We start from the raw sequence: 22,188 nt of genomic DNA, 5'->3' as shown, positions 1-22,188 counted from the left end.
CTCAGTGCCTTGCCCAGGTATCTGGCCCCCCTCCCTGTGACTTCTCCACCTTAACTGGGCTGCAACCCAATAAACCGAAATTGATTTAATTGGCCCCTTTGTCACTTGATGCTCGCAAGACACTCAACACCAGAGCTTATTTTAGGCGTGTTGCAACAAAAGGGGGGAAATACGCAACCAACAAGCCTGTTTTTGCTCACTTAACGATCGAATTATTTTGCACCTTCACTGCCTCACGTATCTTGTATACGTGCAGTGGTGGCAATACCAGTCCAATCTCTTCCAGTTCAACCCATTTGAATCCCAGGTTGTGACGTAACGAAGTGTGGAAAAGTCAAAGTAGGGTGAATATTATACACCTGTAAGGAATGCAGCTCGTTAATGCATGTGAAGCGTGGGGGGTCTCTTGAACGCACCATTCGAATCTTAAGTAGTATTATTGCAGTTCATATTGTAAAATAGGCATTTGGGTGGGGGGATCAGAGGCTCATGACTGGTCCTCCCTTGAGGATGGGTTGGCCTGTCAGCCATCAAGACTTTGATGGAAGGGCAGGGCGGGGGTGCTCCACGCAAGTCTTAAGCGGTTAGAGAGCTGGACCGGGGCTTGAGAGATGGGGGTGGTAGTCCCTGTTCAGCTCTGAAGCTCACTGGGTGCCTCTGAGGCTAACCTACCTCACCGGGTCGTTGTGAAGATGAGATTGCAAGGCAGAGGAGTGACATGCACACAGCCTCGGGCTCCCTAGCGGAGCAGGCAGCATGGAACTGCGACAGGGAATAGAATAAGTAAGCCATCAGAAGCTCGGCTCACACTCATCAGTGGCTGTGTAGGTGGCGCTCGAAACGTGGCCCCCATCCACGTGCCCTGCCGTTCAGGAGCAGACAGAGCCTCTCCTCCCCCTCCCTCGCCATCTGTGAGCCGCACGTTTTCATTTAATTAAGCATAGAAAAGGAAGACGCAGCCGCCTGACATTGCCTTGGACTGCGCAGAGCGGTGCGTGAGAGCGATGCGCAGCGGCTTGCTCTCTCGCCGCTCGCCTGGTTTTTAACCTTGAATCAGAAACAGACTGCCTCGCACCATCAGGCAGCGCTTCTGCGTGCTTCCTAGCAGCGTTGAGGGAGGCACCTGTGATGCCTTGAAGAGTACGTGTGGCACTGCTTAAGGGAGCAGTTGCAGAGTAAAAATGCAACCCACTGCTCCCAGTACGAATGCCTCCTGGTTTATCTTTTGCATTTCTCCCCGCTCACCCCAAATACCTGGTTCTCTCTACGGATTCAAGCCTCAGACTCTGATGCAGACGTAATATTCCCAGAACGCTTGGCCATGATTACCTGTGCCATACGAGGCCTCTGCATGGGCTGCCAATTCCCCCTGTGTGCGCACAGACACTCTGACCTTCCTCCTTCCCTTCTTGAGACTAGCCCTGATGCGGTGCGACACCTGTGTCAGAGCTAATGCTAACCATGGTTAGCTTTAACCAGAGTTTGTAAAGCAGAAATGGGTAACTTGTCCTCCAGAGACTGTTTTGAGTGCAGTTCCCATGATCTCTCACAATTGGCTTTTCATGCTGGGGAGATGGGTACTGTAGTCCAACAACATCTGGAAGGCCACAAGTTCTCCACTTCTGCTGTAAAGTTGAAACTCTGACTAACGATAGGCACGGTTAACATGGGCTGCAGTGCAGATGTTAGACTATGACATAGTTCACGGTGAAGTGGAGAGTGTGGTTTGTATACGAGATGGCAAGCCCCTGGGGAGGGGGCTCCAGGGTCTCAACCATTGCGAAAGTGATTTCTTTCAGCACCAGGCCTGTACCCTCTTAAGTCCATTCCTCTCTGGATGAACTGCTTTCAGATCTCCCCACTATTTTTAGTAAAGCAGATGAATAAGTGATAATTACCTGTTCTACATACACAGTGGGTAAACAGGATCCAGAAAAACAGTGGAGCCTTTTGATCTCATTGGTACGCTGCATTTAATTGTCTCTTACCAATCAGATATTGCATTGCTCTGGAAATCTTAAAGAAGTGGAAGGTGATTACTTGCATAAACACTGATTGTAGGATCGGCAGTAGAAAGCTGGTACGAACCACAGCGCCATTGCAGCTGAACAGCAAAACCTCGTGGAAAACCTGTTGCAAAGAGTGCATGTCAGCACTTCAGAGCAAACATTCCCAGGCGAGAGGAAGAGCGCTTACTGAAGGGCCTTTTGATGGTGCAGTGCCTAAAAGCTAGGCAGGCTGAAGAAGCCAACCTGTGCACATGCAGGCAAAACAAATCTGTCTTCCGGCAACTCCCCTGGGCATGCTGGAAGATGCACCCCTTTTTTCTGTCCAACAGGCTTAGGATCATGTCCTGACTGCCTCAGCCACACCTGTGTCCTGCCTTTGCCACTCCTTTAAATACTCGTGATTTTATCTGTCAGCTGTGTCAGATCAGAGCCTGAGTGATCCTGCAGAACCAGGAACCCCTTTGCAGGCGTTGCAGGAACGGCCGAGGAGGGATGATGGCAGTGTGGCCGGAAGCCCTGGGGACCTGCACCCATCCTGCCTGACCTCCCCTAGCCCTCGGACATGCCCGGCTTTCTCAGACAGGCCTTTGGACTGTGCTTTTGCACTGTGGAGTCCTGCAGTGGGTTTGCTTGACTCTCTCATCCCCCTGGGCTTTGGCTCTGGGCTGATAAACAAGCGTGCCTCTTGCCTCCGGCCCTTTGAACCCTCTGCAGGACTCCACCTTGCAGGTGCTTCCTGGTCCAGGCGTTCCAGCCGTAGTTGCTGGCCTCCTGTGGCCTGGGCTTTACGAAAAGTATTGCGTCCCCTCCAAATGCTAGCGGAAGAAATGCCCAAATTGAAGTGATAGCTGCAACATCAGTGTCAGATGAAATACTAAATCCTGCCCGTGGTCTGCTTCAGAAGACGTGCTCTGAGTAAAAGCCAGGGAAGAGGGACCTTACTGGACTTCAGGGAAATGGTTTCATACTGTCAGGGCAATCACCAATGAAGCCCTGTTCTTCCTAAAGATTATTAAGACTTCCCAACCGGGCAGATAGCAGTTCAGTGGTGGGTTGTATAAGCGGAAATGCTGAATTTTGTTCTTGGATGTTTATTTGGATCTCGGCTATGGCCAACTAACGGCGTAATGCTTCCCACAATAACTCCGTCACTCTCTTTGCAGATCTGACACGGAGGCAGAACTCGAGCTGGTCATCCGGCTGGCTAAGGCGGGAGGCGCGTTCGATGCTGTCAAGTGCACCCACTGGGCAGAGGGCGGGAAAGGAGCCGTGATGCTGGCAGAGGCCGTGCGCAGAGCATCGCAGGCCCCGAGCAGCTTCAGGTTCTTGTACAATGTGGAGGTGAGGGTCGCCTCGGCGCCTGTCTTGAATTCTCAGTCCCTTCTGCGACCGTCATGGGGCTGCTGTGCAAAGAATGTATTTTGAGGAAAGGGGCCCATAGCCAGCTTGGCAGTGATCCTGGTGCTGCGATGGAACCTACCCCGCTCTGTCCGGTTTGCTGAAGCCTTGAAAGTTCTTTGTAGGGTCAAGTGACACGATTTCAGTGTAAAAGTGTATGCACAATGGGAAGCGTAATGGGGGGGGACACTATCCCATTAATTTTTGCAAGTGTGGAAAGAGCAAACTTCCTACTGTACATTGCAAGCGAGCAAGGAGGAGCCATAAGAACAAACAGAATTGATGCAGAATTTAGGGAATGTTCTACAGATTAATGTGGTGATCTGTACAACAAAACAGATTAAAATCTGGCTAATAGCAAGATTAAAAAGATCTTCTGATCCTGAAAAAAAGCTTCCCACTCTAGAAGACCCTTTTCCCATCAGCGTCCACTACAATTTTGAGCTTCCAAGTGTAGAAAGCCGTTCTCAGGATGGCTTGGAGTTTGCTTATTTTATTGTATTAATTTTCAAATGTATAGGCCCCGGGTAGCCCTCTTAAGGGCTCCACTAAGGAGCTGGAGGGCTGCTTGGATACATCTGAGTGGGCACATAGGGGCAGGAGCTGGATGTTGGTTGCAGAACTTGGGCAGACCCATGGTGCAGAGTTACAGGCCCAGAATGATCCTGGCTTGGAATAGAAATATTCCGTCAGGCTCTGCTTTCAGCACTCTGTGAACCTGGTGCACACACACGGGCTGGATTTCTCGCAGGCTAGATTGAATCACTCCTGCCGTCCTTGAGTCGCCAACATAATCAAATTACTTTCTAATGTCCTCGGGAAGATATAGAGTCATGTGTTCCAAATGGCTGAATCTGATTGGTATGTTCAAAGCGATGGGAAATAATATAATTTTAAAAGGTGTGCTTTCATGATGAACGACCTGAAAAAATGCTTAAACTTGTTAGAGACGGCAGTGTTCTTGTGCCATTCAATTCTCTTCTGTTGGTTTATTTTCTCCCATCTGCTGAACCGCATTTTGGTTCCTTCTGGGAAATTGTACTCTGGAGAGTACAAAAGCATGGGTTGGATCCAGGCACTACCTTGCGCAGAGGAGAACCATTTAAATCAATGGGACTTGAGTTATGCATGACTGTCTCAAGTCCACAGTTTTTTCGTGGTGCTACTCTCAATGATTGCTGGATGCAACCCACTTATCTGTGATGACTGCGAGTGGAAACTGCAGCAAAATAGCGCTCCCCTTCTGGGTTCCAGCTGTGTCGTCTCCCAGAATTCCCTGAGTTTCCTGTGTCCTCCCAACCCTTCACCAGCAGGCAGCATTCTGGGGCCAGAGCTCAACCCTCACTGGGGTGATTTGGATTAGAATAAGTCTGATGCCGCTTGGTGTACTCCAGTTTTCTGTGATGTCGTCAGGGAGCTGGCCCTATGAGGAAAGCAGTTCATTAGGGCTGCCGGCAGAAAGCTAGCCAACCCTTTACTTAAGGGATGTGCAAGTCGGAACCTTCCCAAACTTCTGCACTACAAATCCCATCATCCCCCTCCATCATGGCCAACGGTGGGGAATTATGGGGGTTGTGGTCGAAAAAATCTGCAGGACAATTGGTTACCTAAAACCTTACTTTAACTGAAGAAACTGGGGCTTGAACCCAGAACCTTCTACACCCTCAGCAAGATTTCCTTGAGTTGCCCAAAGGTTTTAAGAAGCCGAAGGGACTTCTGCATATGGTTCTATATTCTTGAGTGTGTGCAAAAGTGTGCATGGTGGATACACGCGAGAATTGCATGCCCACCCCTGGCAGGCTCTAAAGGTGTGGAGGTGCAGCTCAACATGTAAACAACCCACACGTTCACGAGCAATAGAACTGAAGTCCTTTATTGCTACCTGTCTACCAGATTTACAACTCTCTAGATAAGCTCTTCTGTTGAGGTCTTTGGAATGCAGATGTTAATCCTCTAGTGGTGCCTCTCCCCAGCCCACGTGGGACTAGCTCTCCTGGTCACGCCTTTCCTTCCTCTGGCGTAACAAGGCCTGCGTCGTACCTCCTCAGAATTCTCCGATTGGTTGCTAGGGAAAAGTCTATCATGCCCCCTGCGTCTCCTGTGTCATGTTCAGGAAGTTCAGCGTCAGTGGGAGGAGGGACAGCCCGCTCTGACTCCTTCTGAGTAGAACTAGCGGTGTCTTTCACACCCTCGGGGCTCTCTTGCTTTGATGTGGGCTCGGGTGTTTGCTCAAAGGGCAGGGAGTCAGGGAGAGGTGCAGCTATCTGCTCAGCCACCCCCAAGCTAGGCTGCGGGGTTGGCTTTTGGATACAGGGTCCCAAGCACAAGACCTCCTCGTGAGGTGCTGTCTCTGTCGGGGCATCAGGCCCGACACAAGGAGCTTTCTCCAACATGGTGCCTTCCAGATGCATTGCAGTACAACTCCCATGATCCCCATGTCTCATGATGCAATGCATCCGGAAGGCACTGAGTTAGGGAAGGCAGTTGTGAGACGGCCTTGGGTGGTCTCTGTTTCAGAGTTATGACTGACTGTGGAAAACAAATATATTTGCAGTTTTGAAGCGGTAGCCCCTAAGTAGTCCTATAACCTTCTTAAAGAAGATTGCTCTTGATTTGAAGCTTCTGCCCCTGCTCTGGACGGGTTAATCTGCACAGACCATGTAAACCAGGAGTGGGAAACCTTGGGCTTCCCCAGCTTATGTGCAATTTCCCCCCATTCCTAAAGTTGAAATCTCTCTTCTGAGGCCCTCTTACTGATGATAAATGCTTTATTTATTTACTTAAAACATTTGCACGCTGCCCCATGTGCCACGGCACCTCTTTAAGCTAAAATAGGCTGGTATATTTGGTGTTCTGACGGCACCATTTCTGCCTTTGGCTCTACCCGACACTGGAATGATCCCTGGAGCGCTTCTCATGCATTGAACTCGGCCTCTGGACTGAAAGACGTTCCGCACTCTGATGTGATCCTCTCCTTTCCTTGATTTAATTAAATTACAGAATACATTTTCTGGTGGAAAAGTGATTGTTTTGAAATCGCTGTGCTTTTCCCCATTCCTAGTGCCCATTGTGTCTTGATTCAGAATCCCACGGTGGTAGGGAAGGGATTGGAAGCGAATGTCTAACTTTCCTTTTCTTTTTTTTTCTCCTTTCTCATTCATGCAGCAACCAATTCTAAATAAGATCAGAATTATCGCACAGACTATTTATGGGGCTGATGACATTGAGCTGCTGCCAGAAGCAGAGCAGAAAATTATCCTGTACACCAAGCAGGTATGCTTGTGAATATCCTCGCAGTGCCAGCCTCTTACCTTTCAGGGATGGAGGGAGGCTAATGGAATCCTGCTAATGCATGTGCACTCGGGCTCAGTTGGGTGCAGATGATCTAAGCCCTGCCTTAAGAGAGAAAACAGGCCGGAAAAGTGTCCTTCTTTGGAAAAATAGACTTCCACCATCACTATGGCATGCCACACGTGCTTATTCTTGCTTTATCTCTGATACCATGCTGATATTTACAGCTTGTTCTTACTTCCTTTTTCTGAGCTTAGGAGCTCAGTATGCAGTTTTTTAAAGGGAGTGACATTCAGCTTGTCTTGACTTCTAGCTTGGACTGCAGAATGTTGTTAACCTTTTGTCCTTCGTGCATATATTTCTATATTCTATACATAAGCAAGAGAGAGGCCTCTGTATGAACCACGTTTCCTATTTCCTTGTAGACATTGCTTAACCCAGCCTTCCCCATTTGCCTCCTGGATGTTTTAGACTAAAGCTCCCCATTGGTGGTGCTGCCTGGGGCTGATGAGAATTGAAGTCCAAAACATCTGGACTCCGGCAGGTTGGGGAAGGCTGCACTTGGCCAAAGGCCTGTATGTTTTTTCCCTTTTAATTTCCCAACTGCTCATTGAAATTACATTTGGCATTTCCACTGTGCGCTCCCTGCAGCCCTAAAACCTAAAGTTACAGCACTCAAAATTCTAGTTAAAAATCTCTGTAGGCATTTGTGTTCCAAATTACTGGAATCCAAGGACTGTGTGTTGTTTTTTAATGCCCAGATCACATATTGGATTCTTGCAAAGGTACAAACAGTTCAGACTTTTAGCAGTGTTCGTGGTCTTTTAGCTTCCCTTTGGGACAGTCATGTTCGCCTCTTGTAGTAAAAACAGCACATTCAAGACTTGGCTCTGATTCTCATGCGCTCTTGTTGCTGCAGTTTTTGAGGGTAGTTTTCCACTCAAACAAGCCAGGCCGCCCAGGTGGGTGACTGGTCACATAGTGTGGTAAAGGTTGGATTCAGAAGCACCGTTTTTGCATTGTCATCATCCTAGTTCGTTCCTGTATGCATTTCCCACTAACACATCGCATGCCAAGAGGTTCACAGAAAAAGGCACCAACCAGTCGGGGATCCCATCATCCTCAGAGGATTATGGGGAATCTGGGCAGGGTGGCAGAAATGCCCAAGTGAAAGTCATCTCCATGTTCCTTCTGCTCTACAAAACGGTTTTCTTCCCTTTAAGAACAATGTCTTGGAATGGGGGGGGGAGGGGGCTGAGGCGACTGCAGGGTAGGGATATACAGTAAGGGGAAATTGGTTTGGGAGTGGGAATTCATCTGATTTCCTCAGCTTGGTTCCTGGGCTCCAGCCCGTTTCTTCTCTGACCTGAGTCCATCTCACACGGAGTCTTTGCGTGGGCAAGTCAGGAAGCAAGTCAACTTCCACACACCTGATTTGCAGGTTTGTGTGCTTTGCACAAAGAAATACATACTTGGTGTATCTAGGGCAAAGGATTGGGTACTTTGCACGAAGAATCGGCTGGCGTTCCCAAGCGTTCATGGGCTTGATCTACTCGTAGCTCATCTTGCTTCCTGGCCAGGCCAAGGGTGGGAGAGAAGTCCAGCAAGCTCGATTCCGACCTGATCCTTGTTCCACTAATTTTGATGGGAACTAAGGGCAACTAACTTAGTCTTGAATTACTGCTCAGAGATTGATGTGGCGGGACATACGGTCTGCAGGTGCAGGTGTGCACTGCCCTGGCCGGGAAGCAAGCAGAGCTAGAATCAAGTCTCCAAGTGGGCCCAGGAATGCTAGCAGCTCTTTTGAACCAAGTGTGTAATTCCTTGCACAAAGGATGCATAGTGCACAATTCTTTGTGCAAAAGAGGCAAAGCCCACAAATCACATGTGCAGCAATAGAACCCCACTTCACAGCAGGTGTGTCAGTGGCGTGTGCAAAGCCAGTCTCACGGCCTCACTTCCTGCCAGAATCGTGTGCGAAGGCTAAGAATAAGGCAGGGCTTGGGGTGGAGAGAAAGTGGGCCAGAGTCTGGGGAGCCAAGCCGAGGATATCTGGCAGATCCCCGCCCCTGAATTGGTTTCCTCCTCCTGTTTGAGATGATGAGGATTGTGCAGCTGGTGGGCAGCAGGCTGGGAACGGCCGGCTTTTGGGGGCACGGGAGGCAACAGAGCAGATCTAGGTGGGGCGTAACAGACAATGAAATGGAAGGCAAGGGTGGGACTAGAACTGTGGGGTTTCTTTGGATGGCCTCGGTCGGTGGTGGCAGTGCAGTATATTTCTTAGGAAGCACTTCTGAGGTCACTGGACAACTGACTTCTTAGGGGCTGATCCTGTGGTTCCTAACTCGTACACTCAGAGACCAGAGAAGGTCTTTGTTCCTCTCGTACCCCCAGAGACAGCACTCCGAAGTTGGAGACTGCATGCCAAGTTCAGCTAGGAATCAAAGCGCTGCCCCTTTCCCACCCCCCCTTGCACCCAGTTCAGGAAGAACCACCCCAGCTGCTCTCGGAGGTGGGAAAGAGACCTCAGGGACGGGTTATAGAGGGTGCCTCTGGGTTGGGGAGGAAGAGACTGCAGCGCCTGGCTATGAGGCATCCCAAAACTGTGCAGGCCTCTTTCCCTCTCCTTCCAAAATACTGATGGGCAAAAGTCAGGGTGCGAGAACTAGCAAGGACGTACAGTATTGCTTTCCCCACCAGATACCAGTTCACTACCAGAACCAGTTTAATGTTTTAGCATGAACGTACCAATCTCTGAACAACTTGGGACCGGACTACTTGAGAGATGGTATGTATGTATGGATGGATGGATTGATTGCATTTATATACCACCCTAATAGCCCAGAGGGCTCTCTGGGTGGTTTACAAACATTAAAACCCATACCAGCTTGCCCAGTTGCCGAGGCAATTGGAGGATATTCTCCTGGTGGTTCCACACAGACCCCTGACCTGACTGGAGTCGACCAGGAGAAGAGCCTTCAGTGTGGTGGCCCCATTTCTGAGGAACTCCCTGCCTTAGAAGGTCGGGGCAGCATCAACACTGCACTGTTTTTAGTGCTTGCTGAAGACAGTCTTATTTAAACATCATTTTAATTGTTAACAATATTTGCTTATTTATCTGGCCAGGGTGACTTCTTTTACATTGTTATTTATTTTATATTATTAATTTTATATTGTTATTTTTGTATTTTATTGTGCTGTAAGCCGCCCCGAGGCTTCGGCAAGGGGCGGCATAGAAATGTTTTAATAATCATAATCATAATTCTGGGCAGCTGCTTCTTGCACACCACCCATGGTCTTAATGTTATTTAATGTTTAAATGTTTTGTGTGTTGTGCTTTGTCTTTGATTTGTTTTAACCTCACACTGTTCAGTGCTCCAAATTCTGCTCGGATGTGGAGTGATATAGAAATATTATCATTAAAGGGACAAAATAAATCAATGGGAGAAGCAGCAGCCTCCAAGTTTGGGAGCTTGCAGGCATCTTAATAGGGTTAGGCTCATAATTTTATCCTCCTAACAAAAAAGCAAACAGAAGCATGTCTGTGAGGTGGGTGAAGAGAGTCCAGTAGCTGCGCATGGGTGATAGAACTGATCTGTTTAAACCAGGAGCCGAACTGTCGTAAATGGAAGAAATGATATAATGCTTTGCTGTCACGCTGATGTAACCTGTCCTGTTCTTTTGTGGTCTTTGTCTCCCTCCGTTATCCAGGGATTTGGAAACCTTCCTATCTGCATGGCAAAAACACACCTGTCGTTGTCTCATGACCCAGAACGCAAAGGAGTGCCCACAGGCTTCGTCATGCCCATCAGGGATATCCGAGCCAGCGTGGGTGCGGGATTTCTGTATCCATTAGTAGGAACGGTAAGTGCTGCCAGTTGGAAACCCGGATCTGATTTAAGCTGGATCTGAGAGCAAGCATGTGGTGTTCCTGGCTTAGATGCTCAGTCGGTCTGGCCCTTGCTGTTTACTCCAACTAACACAGCTCCCTGTGGGCTTGGAGGTCCTTCCCATCTACTGCACACGGCTATTTTATCTGAGGGTGCTGGAAACTGATCATGGAGCCCTGGCATAGAAAGCACGTACTCTTCCCATGGTCCGTCCCAAGTGCCAGAGTGACATCAGATCTCAAGTCTGGACCAGATCTAGCCTCGTGTTCTCCAGAGAGGCATATGACTTCCCCCAACTGTCAGCTGTTGATGTTTCCTGATGTTTGAGGCCCCCAGGATCATCTCAGAAATCATTCAGCCATTGGGTTGAAAGAGGTTCCATACCTCTTGTTTAAGAGTTTGTAGGACCCATTCAATCTCGTTTGTGTCTCCTTGAGCAGATAACTTGCTAATGAGCCTTGAAATACAGGTAGGATTGTGTTTTGAGGAGGGAGATCTGTTCTTCTGTGGTGTCGATCCAGGAATCCCCAGACTCAACCCACCTGGGCATGCAGGCATCTTCTGGAGTCTTGCCAGTTGGCTGGCTGATGTGGTCTTGCTTAATCGAGTTGTCCACTCGCTTGCATATCCTGTTTGTGGTTGCCCTGGAGGCATTTAGTCAGACATCAGCCGCGGATGTGTTACATCCATTCATCTGTTGTTACTCGTTGCAGTCAAGTCTTCTCCAACTTATGGCACCCCTGTGAATGAGTACCCTCCGAATGTCCTGTCCTACCTAAATAGCCCCCCAAGCCTCCTCATGAAGTGCTTGAAGTATGGCAGCTTCAGTTTTGGCACTTTTGCCTCCAGGGAAATGTCTGGCGTGAACTGATCTTCACTCCATTTATGCAACTTTTTGTCGATTCAGGATATTTGCAAAGCTCTCCTCCAGCACTCCGTTTCAAACACATCCATTTCCTCCTGCTTTCTGCACTGTCCAGCTTTCACATGTCTACACAATGATCAAGAATACAATAGTGTGGATGATCTTGGCCTTGCTCTCCAGTGAAACATACTTACACATGGTGAACTTTTCTAGTTCATTGCTGCCCTTCCAAGTCTCAGGCTTCTAATTCCTTGATCGCAGCCCCCTTTTTAATTTATTGAGCCGATAGACCAGCCTGAAATGTTGACTCTGTGGGAAGCCAGGATGCTGCACGAGACGGGCCAGCAGGGCTCTCGTGTAGCTCTGCAAAGGTATTTTCCAGTAGGCCATGCGCCCAGCACCTTTATGTCTCCAGGAGGAGATGTGCGTGCACTTGCTTGCTTACCTGTTTGCATCGAAATGCTGGTCCCCAGTGGACAAGATACAACACAGCAAGCCCCCACTGCAGCCAAGACCCTGTGCAGGATTGGCGTGGGCAGGTGGCCTTTCCTCCTCCTGGTGGCTGCCGCTGCCACATCTGAGCCTCTTTTTTATCATTGCAGGTGGATTTGATGGAGGACGAGCTGGCAAATTTTAAGGCAGGGGCTGGGAGCTGTTTGAGGTCTGGAATGTGAACCAGAGGGTGTTGCTGGCAGGGATGCAGCTCGAGGCATTATCAGGTCCCTGGCCAAACCAGCTGGAGCAACTCCAGCTCACGGGGACCCTGCTCTCCTTTGCCTGGCTTTCCCTCGCCAGCAGAGTGAAGCCCACTGAGAACTGGCTTTGTGCCTTGCTCACGCAGGGAATGTGTGGAAAGAGCAAAGCGAAGGCAACTCAGCCCAATGTCAGGAGGTGACAGATCAGCCAAAGGGACTGAGTGGCTGTTGTCTTGCCCACTCTCTTCTGAGGGCAGCATCTTTGGGGAGAGGGAGCAGCATCACCTGGAGACGCACAGGCCAACCTGGCAGAGCAAACCTGGCCTGCAGAGCAGAGGTTCCCCGTGTCTGTCGTAAGGTCTGCTCAGAGTCCCTGTACCAGTGGGCAAAGCTGGGCTCTTGCCTTTTTGTGATTTTGCCCCAAAGACTCTTAAGGAAGGGTTCCAGATGCCGGCAACCGATGGGAGTTGGTGGCCCATGCAACCTCAAACCACTTCATTATCCTGCTCCCCCTGGAGAGAGGAGTGGAGGACTACAGGAAATGCTCATGTAGTTTGCAGGACTCCAGTCAGAGCCGTCTGAGCCGCTGAAAGGGAGAAGCGCCACAATTCCCGTCTGTTTATGACCTAGATGGCAGCTGGCAGGTCTGTTCAGATCTGCAGCTGCAGCCCTGGGTACATTTCCTCTGACAGTGCCATGGAACTGAATGGGCTTTATTTCGGAGTAAGCATGCATAGGATGGCATCAATCTTTGCTGGGTTCTACAGTGGCTTCCGGTAAGCACCATTCAGTGTACAGGTTTTGACCAGAGTTTCAGTGTTCTAGTTTCTGAGTTCTTCTGTGTGAACCCGCTCACTGATAAAGTGGTTTGTGGATTCAGAGTGAGTTGTGGAAAGACATTTGGCTACGCAGGCACAATTCTTTTATGACTGACAGACTGATTGTGAGAATGATCTTGCTTTCAGACTGCCCAATGAGCAAAGACACTGTGGAGGTAAATTCAAAACATGAAATAGATGTGGTTAGAAACACCCCTTTATGAAAATAAAATAAAACTTGGTTGTCCATAAAGCCGTGTTAAAAATCAGCAGCAAAATAAAAGAGGAAGATCTGAAAGCATTCTTAAAATGCCTGGAAGGTGGGGGGTGCCAGGGCAGGGCTGTTCTTAGCCTGGCACCAAAAAGATCCTAATATGCAGGTGTACTAAATCAGTGCCTGGCAGTGACAGGGGACTGGATGAGGCCAATACATGGATGCTCAGCCCAGACACAGCTGGTGGCTAGGTCTTCTGACCAGACAGAGAGTGCTCAACCCGTCCTAGACGAGGTTTCATTCCCCCGGAAGAAGCAAGTTTGTAGCTTGGGGTTCTCCTGCAGCCATCTCTGTCCCTTCAGGCTTGGGTGGCCTCAGGGACATGGAAGTCCCTTCTGCCAGTTTTGGCTGGTGGCCCAGCTACACCTCCATCTAGGCAGGGTTAACTTGGTTTCATAAATCAGGCTTTGGAAATCTCCAGGTTAGATTCCTGCAATGCACTCTATGTGGGGCTTCCCTTGAAGACTGTTTGAGGGGAGCAGCTTGTGCGAAATGCAGCAGCCTGATGAATAATGGGGACTAGATGGTCTCGGCATAGAACACCAATTCTGGCCTGCTTGCACTGGCTGTGCTCATGTTTCCCAGCCTGATTCAAGGTTTGAGGGAAGGTTCGAACCTGATTCAAGGCAAGACTGAGGGCACTGGGTCTTTTCAGCCTGGAGAAGAGGAGACTCCGAGGGGATCTGTGGGTGACATATACGTACGTGAGGGGGTGCCATATGAAGGTGGGGAGAGACCTGTTTTCCCCTGCAGAGGAAGGCAGGACATGCTCCAACAGAGCCAAGCTCAAGGAACCAAGGTTCAATTTGGACGCCAGGAAGTACTTCCTAACAGTTAGGACCCCGAGGGTATGGAATCGGCTTCCATGGGAGGTGGTTGAAGCCCCATCGGCAAGGGTGCTTAAGAATAGGCTGGACATACACATGGTAGGCGTGTCATGAGCGGAGCCAGCTAGAACTGGGGGTCAGACTAGATGGCCTGGGAGGGTCCTTCTGACTCGCTCTATTTCTGTGTTTTAACCTATAAAGCCTTACATAACCTTCTGGACACTGCAGTCAACATCTGTGGTTTCCCTACAAATGCCACCTCCAAAAGAGGAAGGGGCAGTGGAAGTGATGCTCAGTGGTGATATCCTGATCATGGCCTTGGTGGTATGATCTCGCCACCAAGACCCACTATGTTTGCTCTGTACTCACAGTCATTTAATGCCCTGTGATGAGGCATTTCTGCCAGCTGAGATCTACTATTTTGTTGAAATTGGTTTTCAGTTCTTCAGATTGTTCCAGATCTTGTACATTAAGCATTTTATACTGTTTTTTTAAATCTTATATCTGTTGTCTGTGAATTGTTGTAAAGTGCCCAGACAGCTTCGGCTATTAGGCAGTCTAGAAATGGAATGACTGCTGCTACTTCCAGTAGTGATTTGGTTGCCGGGCAACCGCCTCTGATGTGGACCAGCGATGGGGTGCCATCACTAGAAAGGCCTTCTTGATTTGGGTGCTGTGTGTATATTGCATGTGTGCGACACAGTTTCTCCTTCATCATGTCATCCTTTTCATGTCCCCTTGAAAAAGAAACCTGAGGCACTTTCAGCCCTGCTATGGATGGTCCACATCCGCATTGGTGTTTGATAGTTTTATGGTGAATATTACAAGCTTATGGATTAAAAAAGGGGGTGGCTTGCAAAAGAAATGCACTTCCTTCCAAGATGTGCTCGCTCCTTAGCAAAAGCAAAAAGAAAGAAAAAAATCGTTCTCTGATATAAATAGAAAAGCACATGCCACAGGAATGTTCAGAAGCCTAAAACATTCTGTCTCGTTTTGCCAGCTCCAAATTTGGTCAGCTTGGATTTCATGTGAAACCCCTGCGCTTCACAGTAGCACAAGCAAGCATTTAAAAAAGTCTCTTTTTTAAAAACGCTGTGGCATAAGAAGAGGAGAGTTGAGCTGCAATGAAGAGAGGGCTTCCAGGGGCAAGGCAGTGGGACCTTTGGAGGGCAGGGAGACTCACGCTCCACCTCTGATTTCCCTGTCCTTTGGCTTGGTGCAATCTCAGTATAGCTAGGAAACTGGATTCCCCCACAGCAGTACCTGGGTATCTCCCTGCTGCACTGCAAAATGGCTTGGAATTCCTTGATCCTGAGTGGGCAGATCCCTTTGCTTACAGAAGACCTGGGTGCAAACGAGCACTGCTGGAACCTGTGTGGAGAGGGATCCACCCAGTTTGCCGGCATTTTTGCACTTGCCTTGGGGGCTCTCGGGGTGGGCCCCTGCGCCTCAACACGTATTGCACCCAAGGAGAAAAGAAGCTGAGGACTTAGGAAACAGGTTGCTGGACAGGTTGCAGCCCAGTTTGGAAAACTCCCTGGTGGATTTGTTGGAGAAACACCGCCAGGGAGGCCAAGCTGCTTCAGGAACGGACTGGGGAAACACCAGATGTTGATGGCCAGGGCTGATGGGAGTTGCAGTCCTTGCAACCTCTGCAGGGGCACACATTCCTGCCTTGCAGGGTGGCCTGGACTAGGGAGTCTTGCTTGCAGCATGGGCCCTGTTGCCCAGTGCCAGAACACCTGCTTCACCTGCCAAAGGCTCGCTGGCCAGCCCCCTGCACTTCCCGTTAGAAGGCTCTTCCTTAGGAAGTCTGAGCGGGGCTCTTTCCCCACGACTTTGGAAAGCCGTTTCCAAGCAGAGCAGAAAGCGGTGGGCTAGACAAACGCACAGTTCTGTACCGGCACCTTCCCGTTTGGTTCCTACCCTGTGCTGTTCATGATTTTCTTTTCTTTCCATTGCAAGTAACTATGTTTTTTAAACCAGGAGGCTGGCATGATGCTTCATGTTTGGGTCTTTATATGGGCCCAAAAGAGTGTTTGGTGTTTTGTCGTGAAGTTAGATTTTTGAGTGGCTGCTTCTCCCTTGCACTCGTCAGTGTGCCTTGTGGGGGTGTTTTGAGACCCGCTGGCAGCCTTTTTCGAATGAGCAAGCCCTGCTCCCACGGCAGCATCCATGAATCCTCGCAAATGTGCCCGCTGAGTCAGAAAGGTTGGGGAAGAGAGCAGCTTCATACATGGGTGCCATGGGAAGCAGCTGTGAATAGAGCACATGGTTAGACTACTGGGGTCCAAGGGAACTGGGTTCTAGTCCCCGCTCAGCCATGGAGCTGACTGGGTGACTAGACTCTCAGCCCAGCCTACCTCACAGGGTTGTTGTTGTGGGGATAAGATGGAGCTTTGTAGGCTTAGCTTTCTCAGCAGAGCTCAAAAGGCGGGGTATAAACGCAGTGCAATAATATGAGATGTAGTGCTCAACGCCAGTCTTCATGCAGCGGCGTTTTCGGCAAATGCAGCTTTGCTGCCCTTCTGAAGCTACTTCCCAGCTGAGGCTGAGATGCTGGAAGTGGGCCCTGCAGGTTCGTGGGGGGCCACGCCACGAGGCCTTGATGCAACTCACCCTGGTTGGCAGGGCACCCTGATATTTCACCTGTGGAACTCCCCTCCACACCAAAGCAGGTCAGCCTTTTGCAGACGGAAACACGGCTGCCAGGAGCTATACCTCTGAATGCAGGTTTACTCTGGCGTAGGCTAGGAATGAAAGCAAATTTGGTCTTCCGCAGGCTGTTTCAAGCTGCGAGCCAAAAGAACAGGCAAGCTTCAATCTGAGCCCATTAACAAACGGTCTCCCTCTTCTTTCTTTTATTACTCTTGGCATTATTAAAACCCACTCAGTGCCCTTGCTAATGTCACTTCAGAATGCTGAGTCTGTAAGCAACCCAGTGGGTTTGAGCTGGTTTGTTTCTTTTGCAGCTGCAGCTTATTGAGAAAGCCTTATAATGGGTTTGAGCAGCACAAAATTGCAGGTCCTTGTGTGACCATTTCTAGCTCCCCGCCACTGAATTCCCAAGTGCCTGTTGGCTTCAGCCCTCCCCCTCCCCGCCAGGTCATATGCGTGACCTTCTGCAGGGCCCCCCCGGGGGGGGGGGCTGTGAAGATCAAAGAGCTCTGTGCTATGGCCTTGCATAGCTGGGTGCAGAGATGCAGCATCGGAGCGGCATGCGGAGGCACAGCGAGAGGTTGGAGATGCAGCTTGATGCCAGAGCAATGCTTGCTTGTTGCAGCACTCAGCCGTGTTGCAAAACCTGCACGGGTTCGAGGATTTTACCTGGAAATGCAGCCAGTTGCTACATCTCCTGTTCTTTTTTACTCATGTGTAAGTGCAGAGTCCCCCAGTCTCGATCAGGGCCCTGATGTGGTGTGGGAGAGAAGGCATCTTAGCACTTTTCTAGCCCCACCAAAATCCCCGTCCAGAACAGGGGCCTCTTGGGCCATGTCAGAAGTGCCAAATAATGGCCCACGTCAACAAATGGATTTGCTCTCCCAGCAAACGGATTTGTGCCCTTCCCGTGGGCATCAGGTCTGTGGTTACCGGTCTTTTGCCTCTTCCAGCATCGGGGGCAGTACCCACACCCGCTTGCTTCCTGCAGGCAACTGGCCGGCCTCTGTGTAATGGAAGGCTGAGCTGGCAGACCCTGGTCCGATTGAGCAGAATTCTGCAATTTTGTTCTGTGAGGTCAACAAACCATGGAGGAGACGAGTCAACTCTCTTTGGGGCAAGTTATGGTGCGCAGTGATTTCGTATGCCTTTAAAACGTCGCATTTGTTAAGGAGAGCCGGTGTGGTGGTCATGCTGAGTTTAGTGGCTGGGTGAGAGGGTATAGGAGCTATAGGGGGTGTAGGAGGAATGGGGCATAAGCAATTACTTGTCCTGCAGTCTTTTTTTTATTCCTGCTCTTAGGAATAGCATTCTGCAAATAGAGAGAGTAAAGAGTTAGTGTGGTGCAGTGGTTAAGAGTGCAGGACTGGGACTCAGGAGATCCCAGATCTAGTCCCCGCTCAGCCATGGAACCAAGTGGGTGACTCTGAGGCAGTCACAAACTCTCAGCCCAACCTACCTCACAGGGCTGTTGTTCTGGGGAGAAGATGAGAGCAAGCAGAGGAGAATGATGTCAGCTGCTCTGAGTTCTTTGTAAGAAAAAAGGCAGGATATAAATCGAACAGATAAATGAATAAAGGGCAAGGAAGCAGGAGACTGGCTTGACAAGGGCAAAGTGAAGTCTGCAGTCCTGGAGTGGCAGCTGCAGATTGTAGAGGAGGCAATTCCTTTGAAGAGGAAGGAAAAAGATGGGGCCCTACACCGAGTTTTACGTTGCAGGTGGCCAGATTTCAGGACTACGCAAACCTTGCAGTGTGGTCCTAGCACGTTCGCTCAGAGGTAAAACATTGTGATGAACTGAGCTTAGGGCAAGGGGACCTTGGATGAAGAGAATGCCCTCTCCCATCGCACACAATATCCAGTCACTCATCCTCACCTATTCCCACCAAACAGCGCTAGAGTTATAAATCCACAAGAGCAAATAGAAAGCCTCTCTTACCAAGGATTTGCTTGTGCCCCATTTTTCTACCTATATATTTTCTTGGGCGAATGGTTCTGCCGATCGTTAAACAATCTGGCTAGCCAGCCCGTGTGTTACGGCTGGCTTCTTTTGACAGATTTATTGCCCTTTCTGTAACACTCGCTGCTTCTTACGTCTGCAGCAGTGATTATTCTAACCTTTATGAACCTGTCCTGCACACTGCCTACAAGGCACCGTTAAATATTGCGACGGGAGGCAGTAAAGCTTCTCTGAAGAGTTCTGGACAACACACACTTCTGCCGACTGCAGCAAGTGGCTCAAAACTCATTGCCACCATCCGCATATTTGGCTTCAAGGCCCCACCTGGGTGCCTGGTTGTTGGATCAGTGAAGGGGACTCACTGTTTCCCCCACCCTTTTTGCAATTAAGAAAGCTTATCAAGCACAGGGCTTGCAGTGAGCAGAAATGCTGCTTAGAATTCATTCCCATTCTGCCCTGGAACAGATGGGAGTCATTTCCAGTACTGTGGCTTTTGTTGGTGTTTAATCGGCATTGCTGTTTGTTGACTTGACGATATAGCTGAGCACAGGCGTTGGCAGTCCCTCCATCCAGAGCATATTTCACCTTCGTAAAAAATATCTCAGAAAGCAGCTGCAAAAAGAATACAACTGATTAAGGGTCATGATCTCCTGCGTGTGCAGGAAGTCTTGACTGCATACAAATGTGGCATCCCTTCAGGCGTATTGCAGCAAAGAATATTCCGTCTGATTTGCAGCTCCATCTTTCTTTTAAATACTCGGCTGCCTTTGTGGTTGGGCAGGTAGGGTTAAAATCCTGGAAGTGGGGAGTCGTATCTCAGCTAAGCCAAAAAGAGTTTTTTCAAAGCTCTGAGCAGGTAACTCTGCCTTCCCTAATTGAGCGCTTTGTAAAATGGGAATAAGAGGGAGGGGGCTGTCTTTCAGCAAAAGAAGAGAGTAGGAGGAAGAGGAATTAAAGGCAAGTAGCAGGAAACTTAATGGAGGTGGATGAAATTATACATGCTGAGGAGAAAGGGGCAAAAGGGAGTAATATAATTAATTAGGCAAGCATGCAAGCCAGAAGTCAGGCCATCCAGTGAGGCTGAATGGCAAGAGATTCTGCACAGCTCAAAAGATGTGCTTGTTCATGCTGTGCAGATTTAATCAGTGGGATCCGTTGCTACATGATGCCGGGAAATCCTGCTCCACTTCTCAGCGCAAGGACTCCGTCCGGCTCCTGTGGTCTTCGCAGGGGCCTCTGGTCAGCCGCTGCCTCTGAGCCAGGAGGAGCGTGTGTGCTGCCTGTCTGTGCTCCAGGCATGTTCCTAATCATGCCTCCCTTTCATGTTAATCTTGCTTTCCTTCCAGATGAGCACAATGCCGGGCCTTCCCACCAGGCCTTGCTTCTATGACATCGACCTGGACCCGGTGACTGGAGAGGTGATTGGCCTGTTCTAAAACGAGCCGACCATCGAAAGGTGACTTCTGGCACTTGCCCCCCCTTTTACTATTCCTGATTCAGTAATAGTGATCACTGATTATTATCGATAGTAATTACTGATAGCTGTCAATGATACTGATAGTGGGTTGTATGTCATATTAGCCCAACCTAGAGTAGCCCCGTTGAAAGTCAAGGAACTTAAGGAAGTCATAACGAATATAAGTCCCATTGATTTGAATGGGTCTGCTTTAAATAGGTGGAACATGTGCTGTCCGTGTTTAGTTGCAAGGTTAAGAACTTCCTTTCCCAGCAGAGCAGAATCCACTGTGCTGCACCCTCAGTGCATGCAAGCTGCCAAACACAGAGGCTGAGGTGGGGAGCGGGGTCTCCGTGGCCACCAGCCTTGCTGGCCGTGGGCTCCCTCCTCCACCAGAGTGGCCTGCCTGCATCCACCCGTTGCTGGGGAGCCTGGGCAGGAGGAGGCCTTGCGCCCATCCTGCTGGAGGGACCCTGTGGGCAGCTGGCTTGCCACCGTGGGTGCAGAGTGCTGGGCTGGATGGACCGTGGGTCTGATCCAGCAGGGCTAGTCTTGTGTGCTTAAGTGCTTCCAGATCTTTATCACCAGGCATTTCCTCTGCAGGGCTGCGTTTGGCCACCTCGCTTAGGCTTGTCTCTGAAATGGAATTTGGCCCTGGGGCTGAAAGAAGATCCTTGCCCCCTTCTGAGCACTGAGCAACTGAATTCAGAGCAGGGACCCCAGCAAAGCACTGGGACAACCAACCGGGAGGGGGCAGCAAGAACAGCTTCCTGCTGCTGTTCCCCTTCAGGCCGCTGCTTTCTCAAGGGAAGAGGGCCCCGATCCTAGCTAGAGAAGTGGTCGCATGATGCAAGCTCCCTCCCAAGGGAAGAAGACCCCTCGGTCACAATAGCATTTCTCATCTTCACTGGGTATTGGGAAAAGTGTGCAAGCTAGAGGGGGTCATTGAGGCCATCCATCCCCTGCTCAGTACTGCAGGAATCCAGTGCAAAGCAGCCCTGGCAGGTGCTGCCCAGTCTATGCACGAGGCCCTCCAGTGGAAGAGCCCCCAGTGGCCCTGGGCAGCTGGTGCCATTGCCTGAACTTTAAGGAACTTTTCTTGATGCTCACCCCAATCTGCCTTCCTGGAACTTGGCTGCGTGTCTTCTGCTCTTGCATCATTAGAAACCGGTTGTGGGTCCTCATCTGCATGGCAACCCTTTGAAAAGCACTCGCCCGTTCCCCTCCATCTCCTCTTCTCAGGGTTCGACTAATCCACATACAACCTCCAAGTTGCACCTTAAGGAGGCTGTGAGATCATGTGTTGCCAGACCTTTCCCAGCCGCCAAGCTGGGTAAAATGCACATGGTCCCTCTTGATTTCAGCTCTTTGGGAAAATGAGCTAGCTTGGTTTGATGCACGCAGGGTGAGAGATCAGCAGCTGACGATTTTTCTTGACTTTTTCCTCTTTGAGACAAGTAACAAGTCCTTTTCTTTTTGTAGCTATCCCAGCAATGTCACTTCGATGATGCCTCAACCAGATAACTCAGTGGACCACTAAAAGCCTCTGGAAAAGACTTAATCTCCTGTGTTTTTAAAGAATCTTTAATACTGTATTTTTAATAAATAACCTACTTTTTTAGTCACTGCACATGGAAATCTGTATTTTGCAGTTTTAAAGATGGAAGATTTTAGAAATATGTTTACAGCACAGTCTTACACTAGTCTCTCAAACAAAAAGACAAGGATTTTAACTAGAGTTGTACTATCTGATTAAATAAATTTTAATTGATTAAATCATGTGAATTTCATTTTTTCCCACAAGATGTAATAAGAAAGGAATGGGGATATAGGAAAGGAAGGTGCCAAGGGTCAATCCACACATTTAGCATGTGACCTCAAAATTTAAACACATTCATTAAAAAAGCAAAAATCTCATGGGTTATAATCTCATCAAAACAATTCAATTCTCAGACAAAATTTGTCCAGTCTATTGCTTTAACTTTAAAGTAGTAATTATTGAAATTTATAAAAACTATATTTTCTTTAACAATTAATGAAATTGCTC

General features: G+C 49.3%; 1 protein-coding gene across 1 annotated transcript in view; it reads left to right on the top strand.

Moving 5' to 3' along the window:
* MTHFD1 (methylenetetrahydrofolate dehydrogenase, cyclohydrolase and formyltetrahydrofolate synthetase 1) overlaps window positions 1-21,917 on the top strand; it is a 76,430-nt gene extending 54,513 nt beyond the window's left edge. Inside the window, exons 24-28 of the mRNA XM_044436572.1 lie at window positions 3,173-3,350; window positions 6,573-6,680; window positions 10,410-10,562; window positions 20,032-20,141; window positions 21,624-21,917. Coding sequence (XP_044292507.1) covers window positions 3,173-3,350; window positions 6,573-6,680; window positions 10,410-10,562; window positions 20,032-20,121 — 529 coding nt within the window. The 3' untranslated portion in view covers window positions 20,122-20,141; window positions 21,624-21,917. The remainder of the gene's footprint in view (window positions 1-3,172; window positions 3,351-6,572; window positions 6,681-10,409; window positions 10,563-20,031; window positions 20,142-21,623) is intronic.
* The last annotated feature ends 271 nt before the right edge of the window (window positions 21,918-22,188 follow it).

Source organism: Varanus komodoensis, unplaced genomic scaffold (genome assembly GCF_004798865.1).
Source record: "Varanus komodoensis strain SLA01 unplaced genomic scaffold, ASM479886v1 scaffold3, whole genome shotgun sequence".
Taxonomy (NCBI): Eukaryota; Metazoa; Chordata; class Lepidosauria; order Squamata; family Varanidae; genus Varanus; species Varanus komodoensis.
Note: the sequence above shows the minus strand (reverse complement) of the source record. Positions and strands in the feature narration are given on the sequence as shown.